At 34.5% G+C, this 17908-nt stretch overlaps 1 protein-coding gene across 1 annotated transcript in view; it reads left to right on the top strand.

Moving 5' to 3' along the window:
• HERC1 (HECT and RLD domain containing E3 ubiquitin protein ligase family member 1) overlaps positions 1 to 17908 on the top strand; it is a 219291-nt gene that overhangs the window by 114963 nt on the left and 86420 nt on the right. The window contains 9 exon segments of the mRNA XM_043980938.1: positions 1299 to 1454; positions 1604 to 1710; positions 3748 to 3858; positions 3944 to 4120; positions 4870 to 5109; positions 8143 to 8226; positions 12131 to 12651; positions 14647 to 15422; positions 17062 to 17260. Coding sequence (XP_043836873.1) covers positions 1299 to 1454; positions 1604 to 1710; positions 3748 to 3858; positions 3944 to 4120; positions 4870 to 5109; positions 8143 to 8226; positions 12131 to 12651; positions 14647 to 15422; positions 17062 to 17260 — 2371 coding nt within the window.

The following is a 17908-nucleotide window of genomic DNA, read 5'->3' as shown; positions in this document are numbered from 1 at the left end:
GTTCTTATCATTTTGTGTCTCAACATCAGTTCATATGTTTTCCTGTGTGTCTTGGAATTCTCCGTATATGTCATTTCTTATGGTGCAGTAAATATTATATTACATTCCTATACCACAGTTTGTTAGTCATTCCCCAATTGAGGGGCACCCAATTTTCTTTTTAGTTCTTTGCTATTACAAAAAATGCTGTTATAATTGGTTTTGTGCATATGGGACTCTTCTGTCTTTGACCTCAATGAAATATATTGCCTAGGTCAAAGAATGCAGTTGTGTGACTTTAAATATAACACTAAGCTGTTTTCTGAAACATTTGTGCCAATCCACTTCTCCAGTGATAAAAATGTTAGCGTATGTCTTCCCAGAGACCCTCTAACATTCATCTCATTCCCCACTTTTGTCATTTTTGCCAATATGATATGGGTATCAGTTGAAACCACAGAGTTGTTTTAAGTTATATTTCTCTCATTTGTAATTTAGAGGATTCTTTCATATGCTTTTCAATCACTTGCCTTTCCTCTTTGGAAAATTGTATCATCATAGGTTTTGACCACTTGATACATTGGAGAATGGATGTTAATATTATATTTTTGTATCAATTCTGTTTATCTTAGAAATCAGAACCTAATTGGAGCTTTTTGCTATAACAATATTCCTTCATTTAACTAATTGCTTTAATTTCATAAATGCAAAAGCTTTAATTTTTATTTAAGCAAATTTTATCCTATGTGATCACTTCTTTCCCTTATTTAGTCATAAATTTACCTATTATTCTTAGTTTTGCAAGGTACCTTTTATTCTCTAATTCTTTTATGATGTGTTCTTTATATTTATGTCATTTATCCTTTTGGATATTATTGTGGTATATAGTATAAGGTATTGTTCTATTGTTTTCTTGTTTTCCCAGCAGTTTTTGTCAAAAAATTATATTTTTATTTTCCAGTATTTTGTGTCCTTTATCAAACACTATATAGGCTATTATTGGTTCTGGGTCTTGCTTATCTAGTCTATCTTACTGTTCAATTTTTGTTTCTTTTTTTAAAACAAGTACCAAATATCTTTGGTGATGAATACTTTATAATATAATTTGAGATATAGTGATACTAGGGCCCCTTTCATTCTTACTGTTTAATTATTTTCCTTGACCTTTTGTTCCCTTAGAGAAATTTTGCTATTATTTTCCTAGTTTGGTGATATAATTATTTCATAATTTGATTAATATTACCATAAATCATCATTTATAATATTATTTCTTATTTCATATTTGTTATGTAACCTAAACTTTTCTTTTAAATCTTCAGCTGTACTTAGGAAGCAGCATGCAGCAGAACTACACTTAGGGGACTTTCTAGTTTTTCTGCGAAGAGTTGTATCTTCAAAAGCTATTCAGTCAAAAATGGCTTCTCCCAAGTGGACTGAAGTGCTTCTTAACATTGCATCTCAGAAGTGTTCTTCAGGTATAATATAGGCTTTAAAAAAGTTTGCATTGAATATTTGTCTCATTCAGACATGTGTTATGTTTAACACTATTGGGAAGATAACAATTTTGAGAATTTTCTTGAGAAATCTAGATCATATTGATAATAACAGTATTTTTCTTTTTCAGGTATTCCACTGGTGGGTAACTTAAGGACCAGATTACTCGCACTTCATGTCCTTGAAGCTGTATTACCGGCTTGTGAATCTGGGGTCGAAGATGATCAAATGGCTCAGGTCTATATTTTTTAAATCATTCTAAAATGTCATTTATAATATTCCAAAGCAATAAATGAAAATCAATCAAGCATTTATTGCCTATGATTTGCCAGGGATTGAACTAGGTGCTAGGGATATAAATACAAAAATGAAACATTCTCTACTTGTGTGGAGTTTTTATCTATTGAGGGATGGATACAACAATTACATATGAAAATATATGGCACAAAAAGAAATATTAAATACTTAATATTTAAATATATATTTAATAATATATCAACATTCACATACTTGAAATATTTATTAATAAAGATTAACTATAGATTATGATGCTGCATAACTTCAGATTCTCATTCCTTTGTCTACTCTGCTGTCCTTAGCAGATAGTAGTAAAGGAGATCAAAGGGATTGGGACCATTCAAGTTGATCAGCCAGTTTGTTATGTAATTCTAAATGAGTCCTCACTGTTGCATGGTAATCCTTTATTTTTTCCATAGCAGCTATTCTAAACTTTTGTACACTCTCTATACCATTCCTGAACCCTACATGCCCCAAACCCCTTCAGCCTTGCAGTTACCCATGAACTACCTTCTGCCTCATGCCCCTGTCCATTCCACTTCTATGTTCTCTAGAGTGCCCATTTCATCTGAAATATACAACACCCCACCTAGTTGAGGCCCTTTGATCTAGACTAGGGGAAGAGCTCCCATACTAGTCTCCTTGCACCCCTTTTCCTCCATCATCAAACCATCTTCCACATGTCTGCCAAAGCAATAATCTTAAAGCACAGAACTATCTCCTTCCCCCTCAGAAATCCTAGATATTTCGTCTACTTTACAAGACAAAATTTAATCAGCCTGAAGACCCTTTACATTTGAGCTTTCTTTCTAATCTGATTTCTTACTAGTCTTCTATAGGCATTGTGTGTGCCAGACAGATTGACATGCTAGGGTCTTTTGTGACTTCTGTTCACCTCATGTCTAGATGTCTTGGCATATTTTGGTCAGCCATGTCTGGAATATGCTCACTTCTTACCTTTATCTTCCAATATGGCTCGGGTGCCCCTCAATGTAGTGCTTCTTCTGATTTGTTCTCTTCTGTCCCCTTAGTGATTTACACTCTTCCCCTTTTTGAAATTACTTTATATTTTGTTTTTGCTGATTTGCGTTTTGTTCCCCCACAAAGATGTAAGTTCCTTGAGGTCAAAGGGCTGAGAATGTTTGGTTTTTGTCCTTGTCACCATTGTTTTCTACTGCGTTGTTCATAGTAGACATTTAACAAAGTATGTTGCATTGAAGACAAAGATCTGTTTGAGTCTGTGATTCTGTGGTGAAGATATTGTGACCTTTATAAAACTTAATTCAGGTTATGAACAACTCATGAGGATGATTTGGGCTGGGCCATTTTCTTGTAAGCATTAGCTTTTGGGTTTCTCTGCCTTTTAAAACCTGCTAAGTAATATCTGCTCCTTTGTATTTGTACTCTTGGGTGTTTCTATTTGTCATCTTAAGGATTTAGCACTAATTCAATTCTCATATTGTCCAAGATATTTACTGTCTGCAGATTAGCTAACTTTACAAGCTCCCTTATTCTTTTCATAAGTTATTAAGAGAGGCTACTCTGGAGTCAGACCCAATTTCAAATTTGACTTCAGATACTTTACTAGCTGTGTGACAAGTCATTTAGCCTCTAAAGTTTTATCAGTTGTAAAAAGGAGATAATAAGAGCACCTACCTCCTAGGGTTATCATCTGGATCAAATGAGATAATGTTTGTAAAACTCTTAGCACCGGGCCTAGCACAGAGTAGGAGCTTAGTAAAAATGCGTGTCATCCCCTTCCCCTACACATAATAGATGCTCGGTATGTTTTTGTAGAATGAATAAAGTTAATGTTTCATTATACTGAAAAAATTAATGAGGCTTTTAAAATGATTAACTTACCAACAGAAAGTAATATGTTATCAAATTATGTAGTTTGTATTTTCTAATAACTCTTAAAGTTGCTATTTTGGAAGTAGACTTGTCTCTCTTTTTTTCCCCCTTGCAATGCAACAGGTTGTTGAACGATTATTTTCCCTTCTCTCGGATTGTATGTGGGAGACACCCATTGCTCAGGCCAAACATGCAATTCAGATCAAGGAAAAAGAGCAGGAAATGAAGTTACAGGTAACAGACCTTTCTAACAATTATCTTTAGTTATTACCTGAAATTAGCTTATTCTGAAATACTAATAAAACTTCATTTCTGATAGAAGCAAGGAGAATTAGAGGAAGAAGATGAAAATCTTCCTATTCAAGAAGTGTCTTTTGACCCAGAGAAAGCTCAGTGCTGTTTAGTGGAAAATGGACAGATTTTAACTCATGGCAGTGGAGGAAAAGGATATGGGTTAGCATCAACAGGTGTGACATCTGGATGTTATCAGTGGAAGGTATGTGAAATTCCAATAAACTTTTAAAAATGTATTTATAATTTTTAAAATAATTCTAGAAATATATGAAAGATATAAAATTTTTTCTCCCTTTGATATAGTTGTATGAAAAAAAATCATTATAGCTAAATCTAATTAGAAGTCCCCATGGGAGAATAGTAAGAAATTCTAAAAATCATTTAAACATTCCTTAACAAATCCTTTCTGAAAATTCTCAGTCAACTCAAGCTTTTTAATAAGATGTGAGTAGAAATTAAGATAATCTTGGCAAGGTGATTGAGAGTTGCTTAAAGAATAACATTTTTCTCATTGCCCTGCAAAAAAAAAAAAGAATAACATTTTTTAAAAACCTCTGTAAATGTAAAAACTGTAAACAACCTTATTTAAGACTTTGTTTGGGGGCAGCTGGGTGGCTTAGTGGATAAAGCTCTGGCCCTGCATTCAAGAGGACCCGAGTTCAAATGCAGTCTCAGATACTTGACAATTACTAGCTGTGTGACCTTGGGCAAGTCACTTAACCCTCATTGCCTAGCAAAAAACAAACAAAGAAAAAAAGACTTTGTTTTAAAGTAATAAAAATGGATCATACATTTGCAAATTATATTTTATTTGACACCTTTTAATATTGCTTCCTTGAGTATTTGTGTGTTGATTATAGATATACCTCTCTTCCCTTATGGATTAACATAGTCAATTAGTATAATTACAGGAATACTTAATATTAATGAAAATTATTGATTTTATTTTAGTTTTACATTGTAAAGGAAAACCGTGGTAATGAAGGCACATGTGTTGGTGTTTCTCGATGGCCAGTACATGATTTTAACCACCGCACTACCTCAGACATGTGGTTGTATAGAGCCTACAGTGGTAACCTATACCATAATGGAGAACAAACTTTGACATTGTCCAGTTTTACTCAAGGAGATTTTATCACTTGTGTATTGGACATGGAGGCCAGAACTATTTCCTTTGGTAAAAATGGAGAGGTAATAAAATTTGTTTATAAGATTCATATTATCTGTGTGTATTCAACTTGTTTAGGGCTGATTTCCAGTTTATAAATTATCTACTCTCCCCTTGATTCTCTTCTTTCTTCTTACTGTTTCCTTTTCTTCTGTTACAATACTTATTAGTATCTACACTAGAGAGCAAGGAGCAAAAAAGAAGAGGTTGTGTAATTCCATTTCATAAAAGTTGTTGAAAGTAATGCTTAAATTAGCATTTGCGGAATTTCCCCATTTAGAAATGATAATCAAGAACTGGTTGTAGTTACTTTATATGGTGGATTTGCATGAATTCTTATTGTGAATTTTATCAAGGAAAATTTTGTTTCATAAAAATGCTGAGTGTTTTAGAATTTTTGGATTGGAAAGGACCTTAGAGGTTATTTGATCAAGCTTCTATCCATTGTAGGAATTCTTTCTACTGCTTCTCTAATAGGTTATAATCCAATTGTTGCTTGAATATATCTAGGGGCAAAGAACATACTATTTCAAACACTGTCCATTCTATTTATGGACTGCTTGAATTGTTAGGGAGGCATATTTTAGTAACTTCTTTTTCCTAGTTCTGCCCAATGGAGCTACATAGAATAAATCTAATCCTGTTTCCAGAAGGCAGCCCTTCAGATATTTAAAAATATCTCTTGTGCTGTGCTGAACTCTTTTTTAGACAAACATCTCTAGTTTCTTAAACTGTTATTCAGATACTTTGCCCTCAAATCTTCTCCCCAGCTAGGTGACCTTCCTCTCAAGTTTGTGAATGTTCCTCTTAAATGTGGCAAACCTAACTGAATGCAGTAATCCATATGTGGAATGACCAGCACAGAGTATGGCAGGAGTCAGTAAACTCAAGCTTTTTAATAAGATGTGAGTAGAAATTAAGATGGACTGCTTAAGATAGTCCTGGACTATCCTGGATAGTCCTCCTTTGTCCTGGACGCTGTACCTGTATTAATGGAACCTACATTCTAAATAGTGGGGGTTTTTTTGTTTGTTTGTTTGGGCAGATATCACATTGTCTATTCATTGAGCTAACAGTCAACTAAAAACCCTGTAGGATTTTATAGGGTTAGAGTTATAAAAGACCTTAGAGATTATCTCATTGACACCTTTGAAACTAGTTGGTCTTTGGTTCCTGTGCAGTTGACTTTTTTCAGCCTATGTGCAGGACTTGACACATTTATTTCTTGCTAAATTCAGTCTATCTTTAGAGCCTTTAAAGGACTTTCTGAATCATGAATTTTGTCATCCAAAATAATAGCTGCCTTTCTAAATTTTGTGTCAGATGCCTTTCATGTTTTTATCCAAGTAATTGCTAAAATGTTGAGTATAATAGGATCAATGACATCATCCTATTATTAACCATTAGAACTCTCCCTCTTGCTTAACATCCATCATTTAACACTTTGGGTACAATCTGTCTAACTTCATGATCACTTCTTCCCTTCTTCATCTTGTTCACAAGAATATAAAAAATAACTGTTATATAACTTTCTGAAATCTAAATATATGTCTGCAACATTTTACTGATATATTAGTCTAGCAAGCCAGTTCAAGAAAGGAACTGTACTTGGTTTGCTGTGCTCTCTAATAGTTATCATTTCTCTTTCTGGGTGCTTACAGTCCATTTGATTGATTGTTCTGGAATTATCCTAGGGATCATCATAAAGTTTGCTGATTTGTGGAATTTTCATCTTTCCCCTTTTAGGAAACTGAGTTGTTAATTGAATTATCCTGTTATCTCTCTTGATCTACACAGTCCCTCCAAAATTAGTGATAACAATTTAGCAGTAACATAAACAGGTTCTTATAAAAGTTTGGAATATAATTTATCAGGACAAAGGGCTTGAACTCATTTAGACCCATTTGCTTATTCCTTGTAGTTTCATTCCCCACCTATCCCTGTATTTTTCCGTGATTTCTAGTTTGAAGGCCATTTTTCTCAATAGGGAAGATTGAATTGAAATAGTTCACTACTAAAGTTATACTGTCAATTCAAATGAAGAGCTTATTTCCCTTTCTTTCTTGTTATGAACAACCTACAAAAGCTTTCTTTCATTGTACTTAATGTCATACATAGTCTTACATTCTTTGACACTGACAAGCTTTTAGGATTGGGACAGTGGATAAGAGAGTGTTCTTGGGGACATAGTCTCTCTTCATTTGGGGGTTTATCTTTTTGTCACAGTTTTACTCCTGTACCTTATGCAGCAGCATACACATTTACATTCAGAGCACCTCAGGAACATATAGGAACTCTTATCATACTGTTTGTAGCAACTGGGGAAATAACAGAACGTGCATGAAGCCCATGATAAACTTATGGGTCCTAAATTCCTTGCTTATATTGCCTGGCCACTTTCACAAGTTTTATTTGGATTCAAGAAAATTTTTTTAGTCACATTATCTATTTAGATCCTCCCATCTTTGTCTTCATTGAGATAATTTGTGATTGTATTGCTACAGTCTTATTTTGAGAACTTCCCATTCTTATTTCATGAGTCTTTGGTTATGGGATTAGGAAACCTAACCTTTACCCCACTCTTGGTATTTTAATATGTATCTTCCTAAAGTCTAGGTATGTGTCTGTGCCCTGAATTTCCTAATTTGACCATTATGACTTGGTCACATTTTTCCAAGGTTCTTATTCCTTTAACTTCACCAATTCTTTCCTCTTGATCGGTACTAAATTTAGATTAACAGTTAATTTCATTGCTGTTTCTACATACTGAAAGGTAAAGGTTGTTAAGAAAAGAAGCCAGTAATTTATAAGATACCCTCTTTTTTTCAGAATGAGATATCTAGCAGACATTCTAGTTGATTTCGCTTATCATTACTGTTACTTGCCTTGGTGCCAGTTTTGTGATCTTTATGAAGTAAGCATCTTCCTCTCCATTAATTTAGGCAACCTATAGCATACTTCTACAATGATATTATCTATAGATATTTTAGGTAGAAATTGCATTGTTTTATTCGTTAATTTTCCTTTTCTTTTTCCTTATCCATGCCCAAATCTAGGAACCCAAACTAGCTTTTGAAGATGTGGATGCAGCAGAGTTATACCCTTGTGTAATGTTCTACAGCAGCAATCCTGGAGAAAAGGTATTTGAAAATTGTACTATATACTAAGGGGAATAGTTACTGGCTTTGGTTATCACTAATTTCTGCTGCAATTTACAAATAGGTGTAAATATTCTCTTTTCTTCTCCTTTCCTTCTTGCCATGCCTCCCAGTTTTTCTCTCTAACTGTGGGACCAGTAATCAAATTAATACTAGCTTTCTTGGAAATTACATTATCTGTTAGTTGTCCTGTGGCTCTACTAATGATTCCTGTGACTTCCTTCCCTAGCCATTACTTCCTTTTGAGTTATTTTAACTTATTGGAATAGAAGTTCCTTGAAGCCAGGGACTGTCCATTATTGTACCTAAATGACAGTACTTAGTTAGCTAAGTGTCTGGCACATAGTTAGCACTTAAATGCTTTTTTTTTTTTTTGTGCTTATTCTTGTTCTTTTATATTTCATGAAAAAACAAAGCCCTATTTATCTAGATTCTCATAGGAAATAAAATGAAATAGCTTCTAAAAGTGTTTTACTTTGGGTAAGTTGTATTTATTCTTTGACTATTAAAGTAACATTTGAAAAAGGTTGTTTTTTTTTTTTTCATTTAATGACGCATTCTGCTGAAACAATCTTCTTTCTAAAGTACCAAGGTTATAAGTAATTTTTTTTGAGAAATGTGGTTCATTATCAGCTGTACAAATATAAAACCCATAAACATTAGAGAACCTTAAAATTAAAAATGTATTAGTGTTTTTGGTTTCTGGTTGAATATTGAATTGTTCACACAGTCATGTTTCCATTTTTCATTCATTTATGTGTAGACTTAGGCCAGGGATAGAATTTATACAATTGTTGACACCAATTCATGTTTCTACATTTTAATTTTCCTTTTTTTATTCTATACTATGTCACTACTTTTTCTTGAATATATGTTATAATCTATCTAGAGAACATTTTTGGCAATTTTTTCTTCCCTGCTCATTTTGTTAAGAATAATGGCTGGGCGGGGCAGCTAGGTGGCACAGTAGATAAAGTACTGGCCCTGGATTCAGGAGGACCTGAGTTCAAATCCGGCCTCAGACACTTGACCCTTACTAGCTGTGTGACCCTGGGCAAATCACTTAACCCTCATTGCCCTGCAAAAACAAAACAAAAAGAATAATGGCTGGGCATTTATAAAATACTTAATGTTTTCATTGTATTTTACAATGATTTAAATTTGATCCTCACAGACCCACTATGAGTTAGATAATATAGATATTATTGAATCCATTTTACAGATTAGGTTGTTTCCAGTCGTTTCATTCATGCCTGACTCTGTGATCTCATTTGTGATTTTCTTGGCCAAGATCCTGGGGTGGTTTGCTATTTCCTTCTCTAGCTCATTTTACAGGTGAGGAAACTGAGACAAGGTAAAGTGACTTACCCAGAGTTGTATGGCTAGTAAATGTCTGAGGCTGGATTTGAACTCAGGTTTTTCTGACTTTAGGCCTGCTATTCTACCCCGTATGCCACCTACCTGCCCTACCAGCCAGGTACCTGAAATTTTACGTGACTTTTTAAAGGTTACATAGTGATGATGATGGTGATAATGATAGCAGCTAACATTTACATAGCACTTACTGACAATTATTATTTCATTTAATCTTCATGACCACGCTAGGACGGTAGGTGCTGTTGTTATCTCCATTTTCCAGATGAGGAAACTGAGACAGAGATTGACTTGCCCAGTCACACAAGTAGTGTCTATCACCTATTTGTACTCGGGTCTTTCTGATTCTAGGCCCAGCACTTTATCGACTGCATCACCTAGCTGGGGGTCTTTTGGGGACTTGAGCCAAGTTTTCTGACTTGGATTCCAGTTTTCTTTGTGCTTTCCAATGACATGCTTTATTCTGAATGAGAAGCTTGAGGTTTTGTTGCTGATCTAAGAAGAGAATTTCACTGATTAATGGAAATGGCAATTTTACATATGAGAAGAATGATATTTGATTTCTTATGTCCTATTATTTAGATTTTTAGTCATCTTGGCAATGTCAGGTAAACACTTTTATTTTGAGTTTAGTACTGTTTGTTAGAATTAAAGTCTTTAGAAATTTGTGAGATGTATAAAATTATGTTTCTTGAAAAAAAAGCAGATATTTCTTGAACTTTCAAGGACTTAGTTTGGTATTATTGTTCAGATTTTTAAAGATTTTGTTTTAACTCATATATATATATACAGATATGTATATATACAGATGTATAGATAGATAGATAGATAGATAGATAGATAGATAGATAGATAGATAGATAGATAGATAGATAGATATGTATATACATGTACACATACATACACACAACCTTATGGTTGAAAATAATTGAATATGTACTCCAGATTATGTGGGTGACTCTAGCTCAGTGATTCTTGGAACATGCTAAATCATGATATTCCAGTATTTCTACATGGAAACATCATATCATAAGGAAGAATGAAAGTGACAGGAGACCCCTTTTCTCCTCCCCCCAAAATTAGATAAGGAAGTAAAATTGTAGGTCAGCTTTCCATGATGGGTAAGTTTTTCTTTTTGTTGTTTTTTGTTTTTATTTTTGTGAGGCAATTGGGGTTAAGTGACTTGCCCAGGGTCACACAGCCAGTAAGTGTTAAGTGTCTGAGGCCGGATTTGAACTCAGGTACTCCTGACTCCAGGGCCGGTGCTCTATCCACTGTGCCATCTAGCTGCCCCTGATGGGTAACTTTTTCATGGATATTTTGTTCATAAGATTGGCCTTTAGGGGAGGGGAAAAGAAAAATCAACTTCTGTTACTTTAGTTTTTCTTTATGACATTGATATTTCCCTTAGAATATACTAGAATATGATGGTTTAGCATATTCCCAAAACAAGTGAGCCAGAGTGTACATAACACATTCAATTATTTTCAACTTTGAGATAATTCTTTCTAGTTAGTAAACTTCAGAAGCATATTTGGGATACTAGTCTAGTCTAGCAGGTAAGTTGGTATAATGAATAGAGTTCTGGACCTGGAGTCAAGAATACTTGAATTCAAATCCTGCCTCCAGTGTTTACTAACTATATACTCTGCACATGTTAATTAATCTTCCCCTCACGCTTTCCTCATTTGTAAAATGGAGGTTATATTGATTGGTACCTTCCTCACAGTCTTATTGTGAAGATAAAATGAGATACCATGTAAAAAATGCTTTGCAAACCTCAAAGCCATGGAAATGTTAGTTATTAGAAATTTCTCCAGTAATACAGATCACAATTCTCACTCCTTGAACCTTAAATATCTCTCAAGAGAACCTCAGGATTGACTCTTGTGGAGTAGTCTGAACTGAAGTGTTTAGATCTCACTGAGATTGGCTATGAAGCAGATGGTCATTCAGGGTATATACCTTGACCTCAGTTCACTTTTAGAATAAACCCAGTTTTTGTGGAATTGTTCCAATTTATTAGGGTTCCCAGGCCATGGAGAACTCTTGTAGCCAAGTAACTTTCACTCTAGAACAGGTACTCGTAACCCAGGTTTCATGGAAATCAATTTCAGGGGGTTTTTGAACTTCAGTGGGGGAAAAAAAACTACATCCTCATTTTTACTAACTTCTAACTGAAATTTAGCATTCCCATTAGTTACTTAAACACACTATCTTGAGAAAGAGGCCCATAGGCTCGATTAGACTCGCAAAAGTACATGTGACACATATGTTAAGAGCCCTTCATATAGAGGATATGAATACTGACTGGAAGATCTGATGTGATCTCATAAACTCCTCTAAATTGGTAAACCTGATGCTGTAGCTTAAGCAGATAGTCAAGAGTAGAACTCATAATTATGGCTTTGGTTCAGCATCCTTATTCATATTTTGGAATGGCAAAATTACTAGTTCTTATTGCTGTTGTTAATTTGACATTTGACCAGTCTCTCTTTCTCTTTTTCTTTAGGTGAAAATCTGTGATATGCAGATGCGAGGTACACCCAGAGACTTGCTTCCTGGAGATCCTATATGTAGTCCTGTAGCCGCAGTACTTGCTGAGGCCACTATTCAGCTTATTCGTATTCTTCACCGGACAGATCGATGGACACATTGCATAAACAAGAAAATGATGGAAAGATTACATAAAATTAAGATTTGCATTAAAGAAACTGGTCAGAAACTAAAGAAAAGTCGCTCGGTTCAAAGCCGAGAGGAGAATGAGATGAGAGAGGAAAAAGAGAACAAAGAGGAAGAGAAAGGTAAACATATTAGGCACAGTCTTGCTGACCTCTCCGAGCTGCAGTTGAAGACACTCTGCGTAGAGGTGTGGCCTGTTCTTGCAGTGATAGGTGGAGTTGATGCCGGTCTGAGAGTTGGAGGTCGATGTGTTCACAAGCAGACTGGGCGTCATGCCACCTTACTTGGTGTGGTCAAAGAAGGTAGTACATCTGCCAAGGTCCAATGGGATGAAGCAGAAATTACTGTCAGGTATGATACATTCAAGTAAAATTTGAATAATTGAACCAGGTGTCAGCTATAGAAAATTAGTACACATTTTAGATGAGATACTAATGAGCTTTTTTCTTTTGAAAAAATAGTTTTGTTGTTAATCCTCTGATTTTAGATGATTGTGTTCATTTCTGATCTGATGATAGTTGAAAATATGTGTGTGTATATATTTTTAGAATGGCCATTTTAGTTTCAGGTATTTTCACAAATAAGGTAAGTAAGTAGTTCAAGATTAAAATGAACCTTTCGTTTCTAGTATTTATTTTGATCATTTATCTTCTGGTCATTTCGTGTGTTTCATTCTTTTCTTTTTTTTTTTTTTTTTTGGTGAGGCAATTGGTGTTAAGTGACTTGCCCAGGGTCACACAGCTAGTAATAGTGTGTTTCCTTCTTAAATCCAAATGTGAAAAGGAGGGGGGAGGGGGAAGAGAACTCAAATTTGTTCATTACATTATACTTAGTAGGTCCTTGAATTGGAGAATAGGAAAATTTGAATTAGGTTTTGGATTGTGTGTGATTTTCACTTATTTTTGCTCTATCTTGCCTCTATTAACATAGACAATCAAATTATTGTTCTACATGTGTAATCATATCCTTCACTGAAGCAATATTTTGTGGTAAAAATGAAAGATTTTGAGTACTAATGAAAATGATACAATCTCTAGGAATATTGTTATTAATCATCATCATTATGAATAAATAGACCTAAATGTACATGTGTGACTTTGAAAGGCAGAATTTGTGTCTTTCATATGTCTACCTTGAATTTCATTATTGAGGGAATTTCACTACAGATTTGTTTTATATAGCTCTGTACTTGATAATTGAATCTGTTCTTTGTAATGATGCTTGAATCATTCTTGAACACAATAACCTCCTGACTTTGGAGGTTGTTTTGCTAATAGCAACAGTGGATAATCTCGCCTTAAGGATATTTCAGAGCTATTTATTATACCTCATTTGAGCTTTGTTACAACTCAGTGAGATATATACTAAGGGGGTATTATCTCCATTTTCCAGATGGGAAAATTAAGGCTTATAGAACTTGAGTGACTTGTTTATGATTGTATGGCCAGTAAGTTCCAGAGGCAGGATTTGAAGCTAATAGTTCTTTTCTGACTCTGAGGCCAGTGCTTTTTCACTATGCCAGGTTTTCTTTCACCTGATAATTTGTGTTTAGACTGTATAGTTTTAATGTTTGTTTTACTTGCTTCCCCTTTAAGTTTTTTGCTTATCTTTGGTGTTTAGGAAAGCTTTTAAATAATAAAATGAAATTATATTAATCATCTTTCTCAAGCAACCTGTTGATGACAATCTCTTACTTTGAAGGATGCAATACATTTTTAAAATGAGTTAATTGAAATAATGATAGTAATCACTATTCAGTTTATCATACTACCTATTGCTATATCTAATTGAGATGCTGAATATGGGCCTGACATCTGTTTGTAGTAATAGTTTGACACAGAACAATGCCTAAATCAGTAAAACTTTGGAAATGATTCTTGCAGAAAAATTTTGGGGAATTATAGTATTATTAAATTTAAGCAAATTCTTATGAGACATTTAAAATTTAAGAATCTTATAAATGGTGAGCCTTAGTTTTAGGATAAAAGAAGTGAATTTTAAAATGAAACACTCTTCTGTGAGGTTGGTAAATGAACCATTACAAAATTAATTAGGTGTGTTAGATGAGCATTTTAAATAAAGGTACATTATATAATAATTTCTATGCATTGTTGAAAGCATGTGCATGTCTTGTTGCCTTTGCATTCAGCATCACATTTCCCTATTTTCTGATCACATTCTTATTCCTTTCCCTGTTTGCATTAAGTTTTAAAGACTTCTAGTTCATTTAAATTATTCTCTATTATATGCATTATGCACCTTATTTTTGTCTACATGATTTCCTGTACTTTCCTCCTGTCTATCCCTCACTTGCTTCTTCCTGTGTCATTCTGATCTTTATTAAAGCTTCCCAACTTTTTGGTCGCCTAGTGATACTCCATTGTATAATCTGGAACCCTGTGAACCGCTGCCCTTTGATGTTGCAAGATTTCGTGGATTGACAGCTTCTGTGCTACTTGATCTCACTTATCTGACTGGCATTCATGAAGATATGGGCAAACAGAGTACTAAGAGACACGAGAAAAAACATCGACATGAATCTGAGGAGAAAGGGGAGGTTGAACAGAAAACAGAGGGTGATTCTGCTTCAGATGGAAGACCAAGCTTAAGTTCTGATGATATCAAAAGTCATGGCGCTACAAACTCCAAGTCAGAAAATGAAATCGCTTCATTTTCTTTAGATTCAGTGCCACAAAGTACCGAGTCCCAACACCAGTTAGTAGAAGGAAAACGAAAAAACCATGAACATACTTCCAAAAATCATGACATTGCTCAATCAGAAATAAGAGCTGTACAGTTGTCTTACCTCTATCTTGGTGCTATGAAATCACTTAGTGCTCTTCTTAGTTGCAGTAAGTATGCTGAGTTGTTATTGATACCAAAAGTCTTAGCTGAAAATGGTCACAACTCAGATTGTGCAAGTTCTCCAGTTGTTCATGAAGATGTTGAAATGCGTGCAGCTCTGCAGTTCTTGATGCGACACATGGTGAAAAGAGCAGTCATGCGTTCTCCCATAAAGAGAGCTTTGGGACTGGCAGACTTGGAAAGAGCTCAAGCTATGATCTACAAATTAGTAGTCCATGGTCTTTTGGAAGACCAGTTTGGTGGCAAAATCAAACAAGGTATGTTTTCTATTGTTATTAGTGGTAGTAGTTGTTGTAGTAGTGGTGGTGGTGTCCTTTTGTAAATTACTTATAATTACACAAATTGTTATCACTACAATAATTTAATCATTTTTTCTGTAGTAATTACCTGTAAATTTTTCCCTCCAAAGGCATTGTAACTGTCCTTCTTTGTTACTATTTGTACTGCCACCTTATTTATAGAATTAGCAATATTTAGAGCATTTTTATATAAATTATGTTATTGCATTCTCACAACATTACAGTGTTATTGATTGCCATATTCCGCCTGAGAAACTGAGATTTGGAAAAGTTGTGACTTTGTCTAAGGGAAAGTCAGAACTAGAACTCAGATGATTATTTTTAAAATTATTTATGTACGTGCATTAGGACAAGATAAAATTTCATTTGGGAAGACTGAAATTTAGCATGCTACAGAAAACACTTGATATTTAATGATGTGATTTTAATATGCAGTACAGTATTTAAAACTCAGATAAATTTGATTTTATTTCCATTAACTGTAACATATCAAAACTAAAACAGGATTGTATTTTAAGGCTATAATCTATCGCTTTAGAAGATAATTATAAAATAATATTGAGTCATATAGGTTTGAAATTATACCTAAAGGAAATATGTGGGAAAAAATACATATTCCTAGATTTTAGAGGTGGGATAGGACCTTAGAAATCTAATCTAGCACCTTCATTTTACAGATGGTGAAACTGAAGCCAAGAGAGAGGAAGTCAGTTACATTCAAGGTTACATTCCTACTTGGTGACAGTCAAACCTAGAAATCAGGGGTCTCCTTATTACAGTTTCAGTGCTCTTTCCAGTGTACCACACTATAGTAGTCTCAGTTGGTACCATGTGCTACTTGATTATGAAATGGTGACATAGCAACTCCATTGAAATTGTTCATCATAGAACATTCCTGTTGATGTGGCAAAGGTTATTTTAGTTGTAATACACCACATACAGTTCATCAGTCAACAAGCATGAGTCTTGAAAGAAGAGAGGGATTCTTTGAGATGGAGGTGAGCTCAGAAGGAATGCATTCCAGCCTTGGAGGATGGGCTTAGAGGTGGGATTGAGTTCATAATTACCCCTTGCTTAGATGATGGGGGGAAAAATAGAAAAAAAATGGAAGCATTGAAGTACCCTTAATTTCTATGTAGAATATATAGGTCCAGTCTAGCTTTTATAGCCTTATGACCCTTATATGTCTTCATTTTTTGTTTGTAGACTAAAATGCGAGACTAAACCAGAATGCCTGGAAACACAGTCAAACGTAGTTGAGTCAGACATCTTTAAAACATCTACCAACTCAAGCAAAAAACTAGATGATTTTATTGAAGAAAATCTCCTTTTAAAAAAGCCAGTATACTATTATAAAATGTTTTCTACATTAATGTGTGCATGGTATAGAATACAAGTTATAGTTTAAAAAGATATTCATGTCAATGCAACATGCATTTTTCTGTGACTATTTCTTGATGGCTTATACTTTGATTAAGTAGTATGTTAAGAACTTTTCAACACCTTACAATTTGAAGTTAGTTGCGATTTCTCCTGCTCATTATCACTTTTGAAAATATTATTTCCTCATGTCTTTTATAAAATACTTATTTTCTAGAAGTTGATCAGCAAGCAGAAGAAAGTGATCAGACACAACAGGCACAGACACCAGTTACCACTAGTCCATCAGCTTCCAGTACGACATCCTTTATGAGCAGTTCTCTGGAGGATACAACTACAGCGACCACCCCAGTAACTGATACTGAGACAGTACCTGCCTCAGAGTCACCAGGGGTTATGCCACTTAGTCTTCTCAGGTAGAAAATGTAACTTCTAACTTATATACCGCTAATACATGTAGTTCTGAATCATGTAGGTTATTTTCTTTTTGCAAAGTATACTCCACTAAATTCTAAATTATAGAATTGAAAATTTTCACTGCTGAGGGAATCGTTTAGAGATTGTCTAATATCCTTCTGCCCTCTCCACTTTACACTTGGGGAACCTGATGCCAGAGGTTAAATGACTTTCCAAACATTGTTCACTTCAATTTAAACATTTATTAAGCAGCTCCTTTGTTCAAGTATAGCTGAAGTATAGTGAGTGAATAAAGAGCCAGAATTGAAACCAGGAAGTCTTGGATTCAAATCTCATATTTTAACACATACTACCTATGTAACCCTGGAGTAGTCACTTAATTTTTCATTATTAGGCAGCTCTTTAACACTGTGAGCTTCAGAGAAAGTAGAGGGAGCTTGCTCACCTAGAAGTTTCGTCTGTAAAGGAAATCTCAACTCCCTGCCCTATTCCTGTTCTGGGAATGCAAAGACAGATTTATTAAAACTTAATTTTGAGGTACTTATGATCTAATGGGGTGAATGAATGAATGTCAAAGCATTGATTAAGCACTTAGTACATGGCAGGCTCCCTGCTAAGCTTTGAAGATATAAAAACAAGGAAGCAAG

This window comes from Dromiciops gliroides, chromosome 2 (genome assembly GCF_019393635.1).
Source record: "Dromiciops gliroides isolate mDroGli1 chromosome 2, mDroGli1.pri, whole genome shotgun sequence".
Classification (NCBI taxonomy): Eukaryota; Metazoa; Chordata; class Mammalia; order Microbiotheria; family Microbiotheriidae; genus Dromiciops; species Dromiciops gliroides.
Note: the sequence above shows the minus strand (reverse complement) of the source record. Positions and strands in the feature narration are given on the sequence as shown.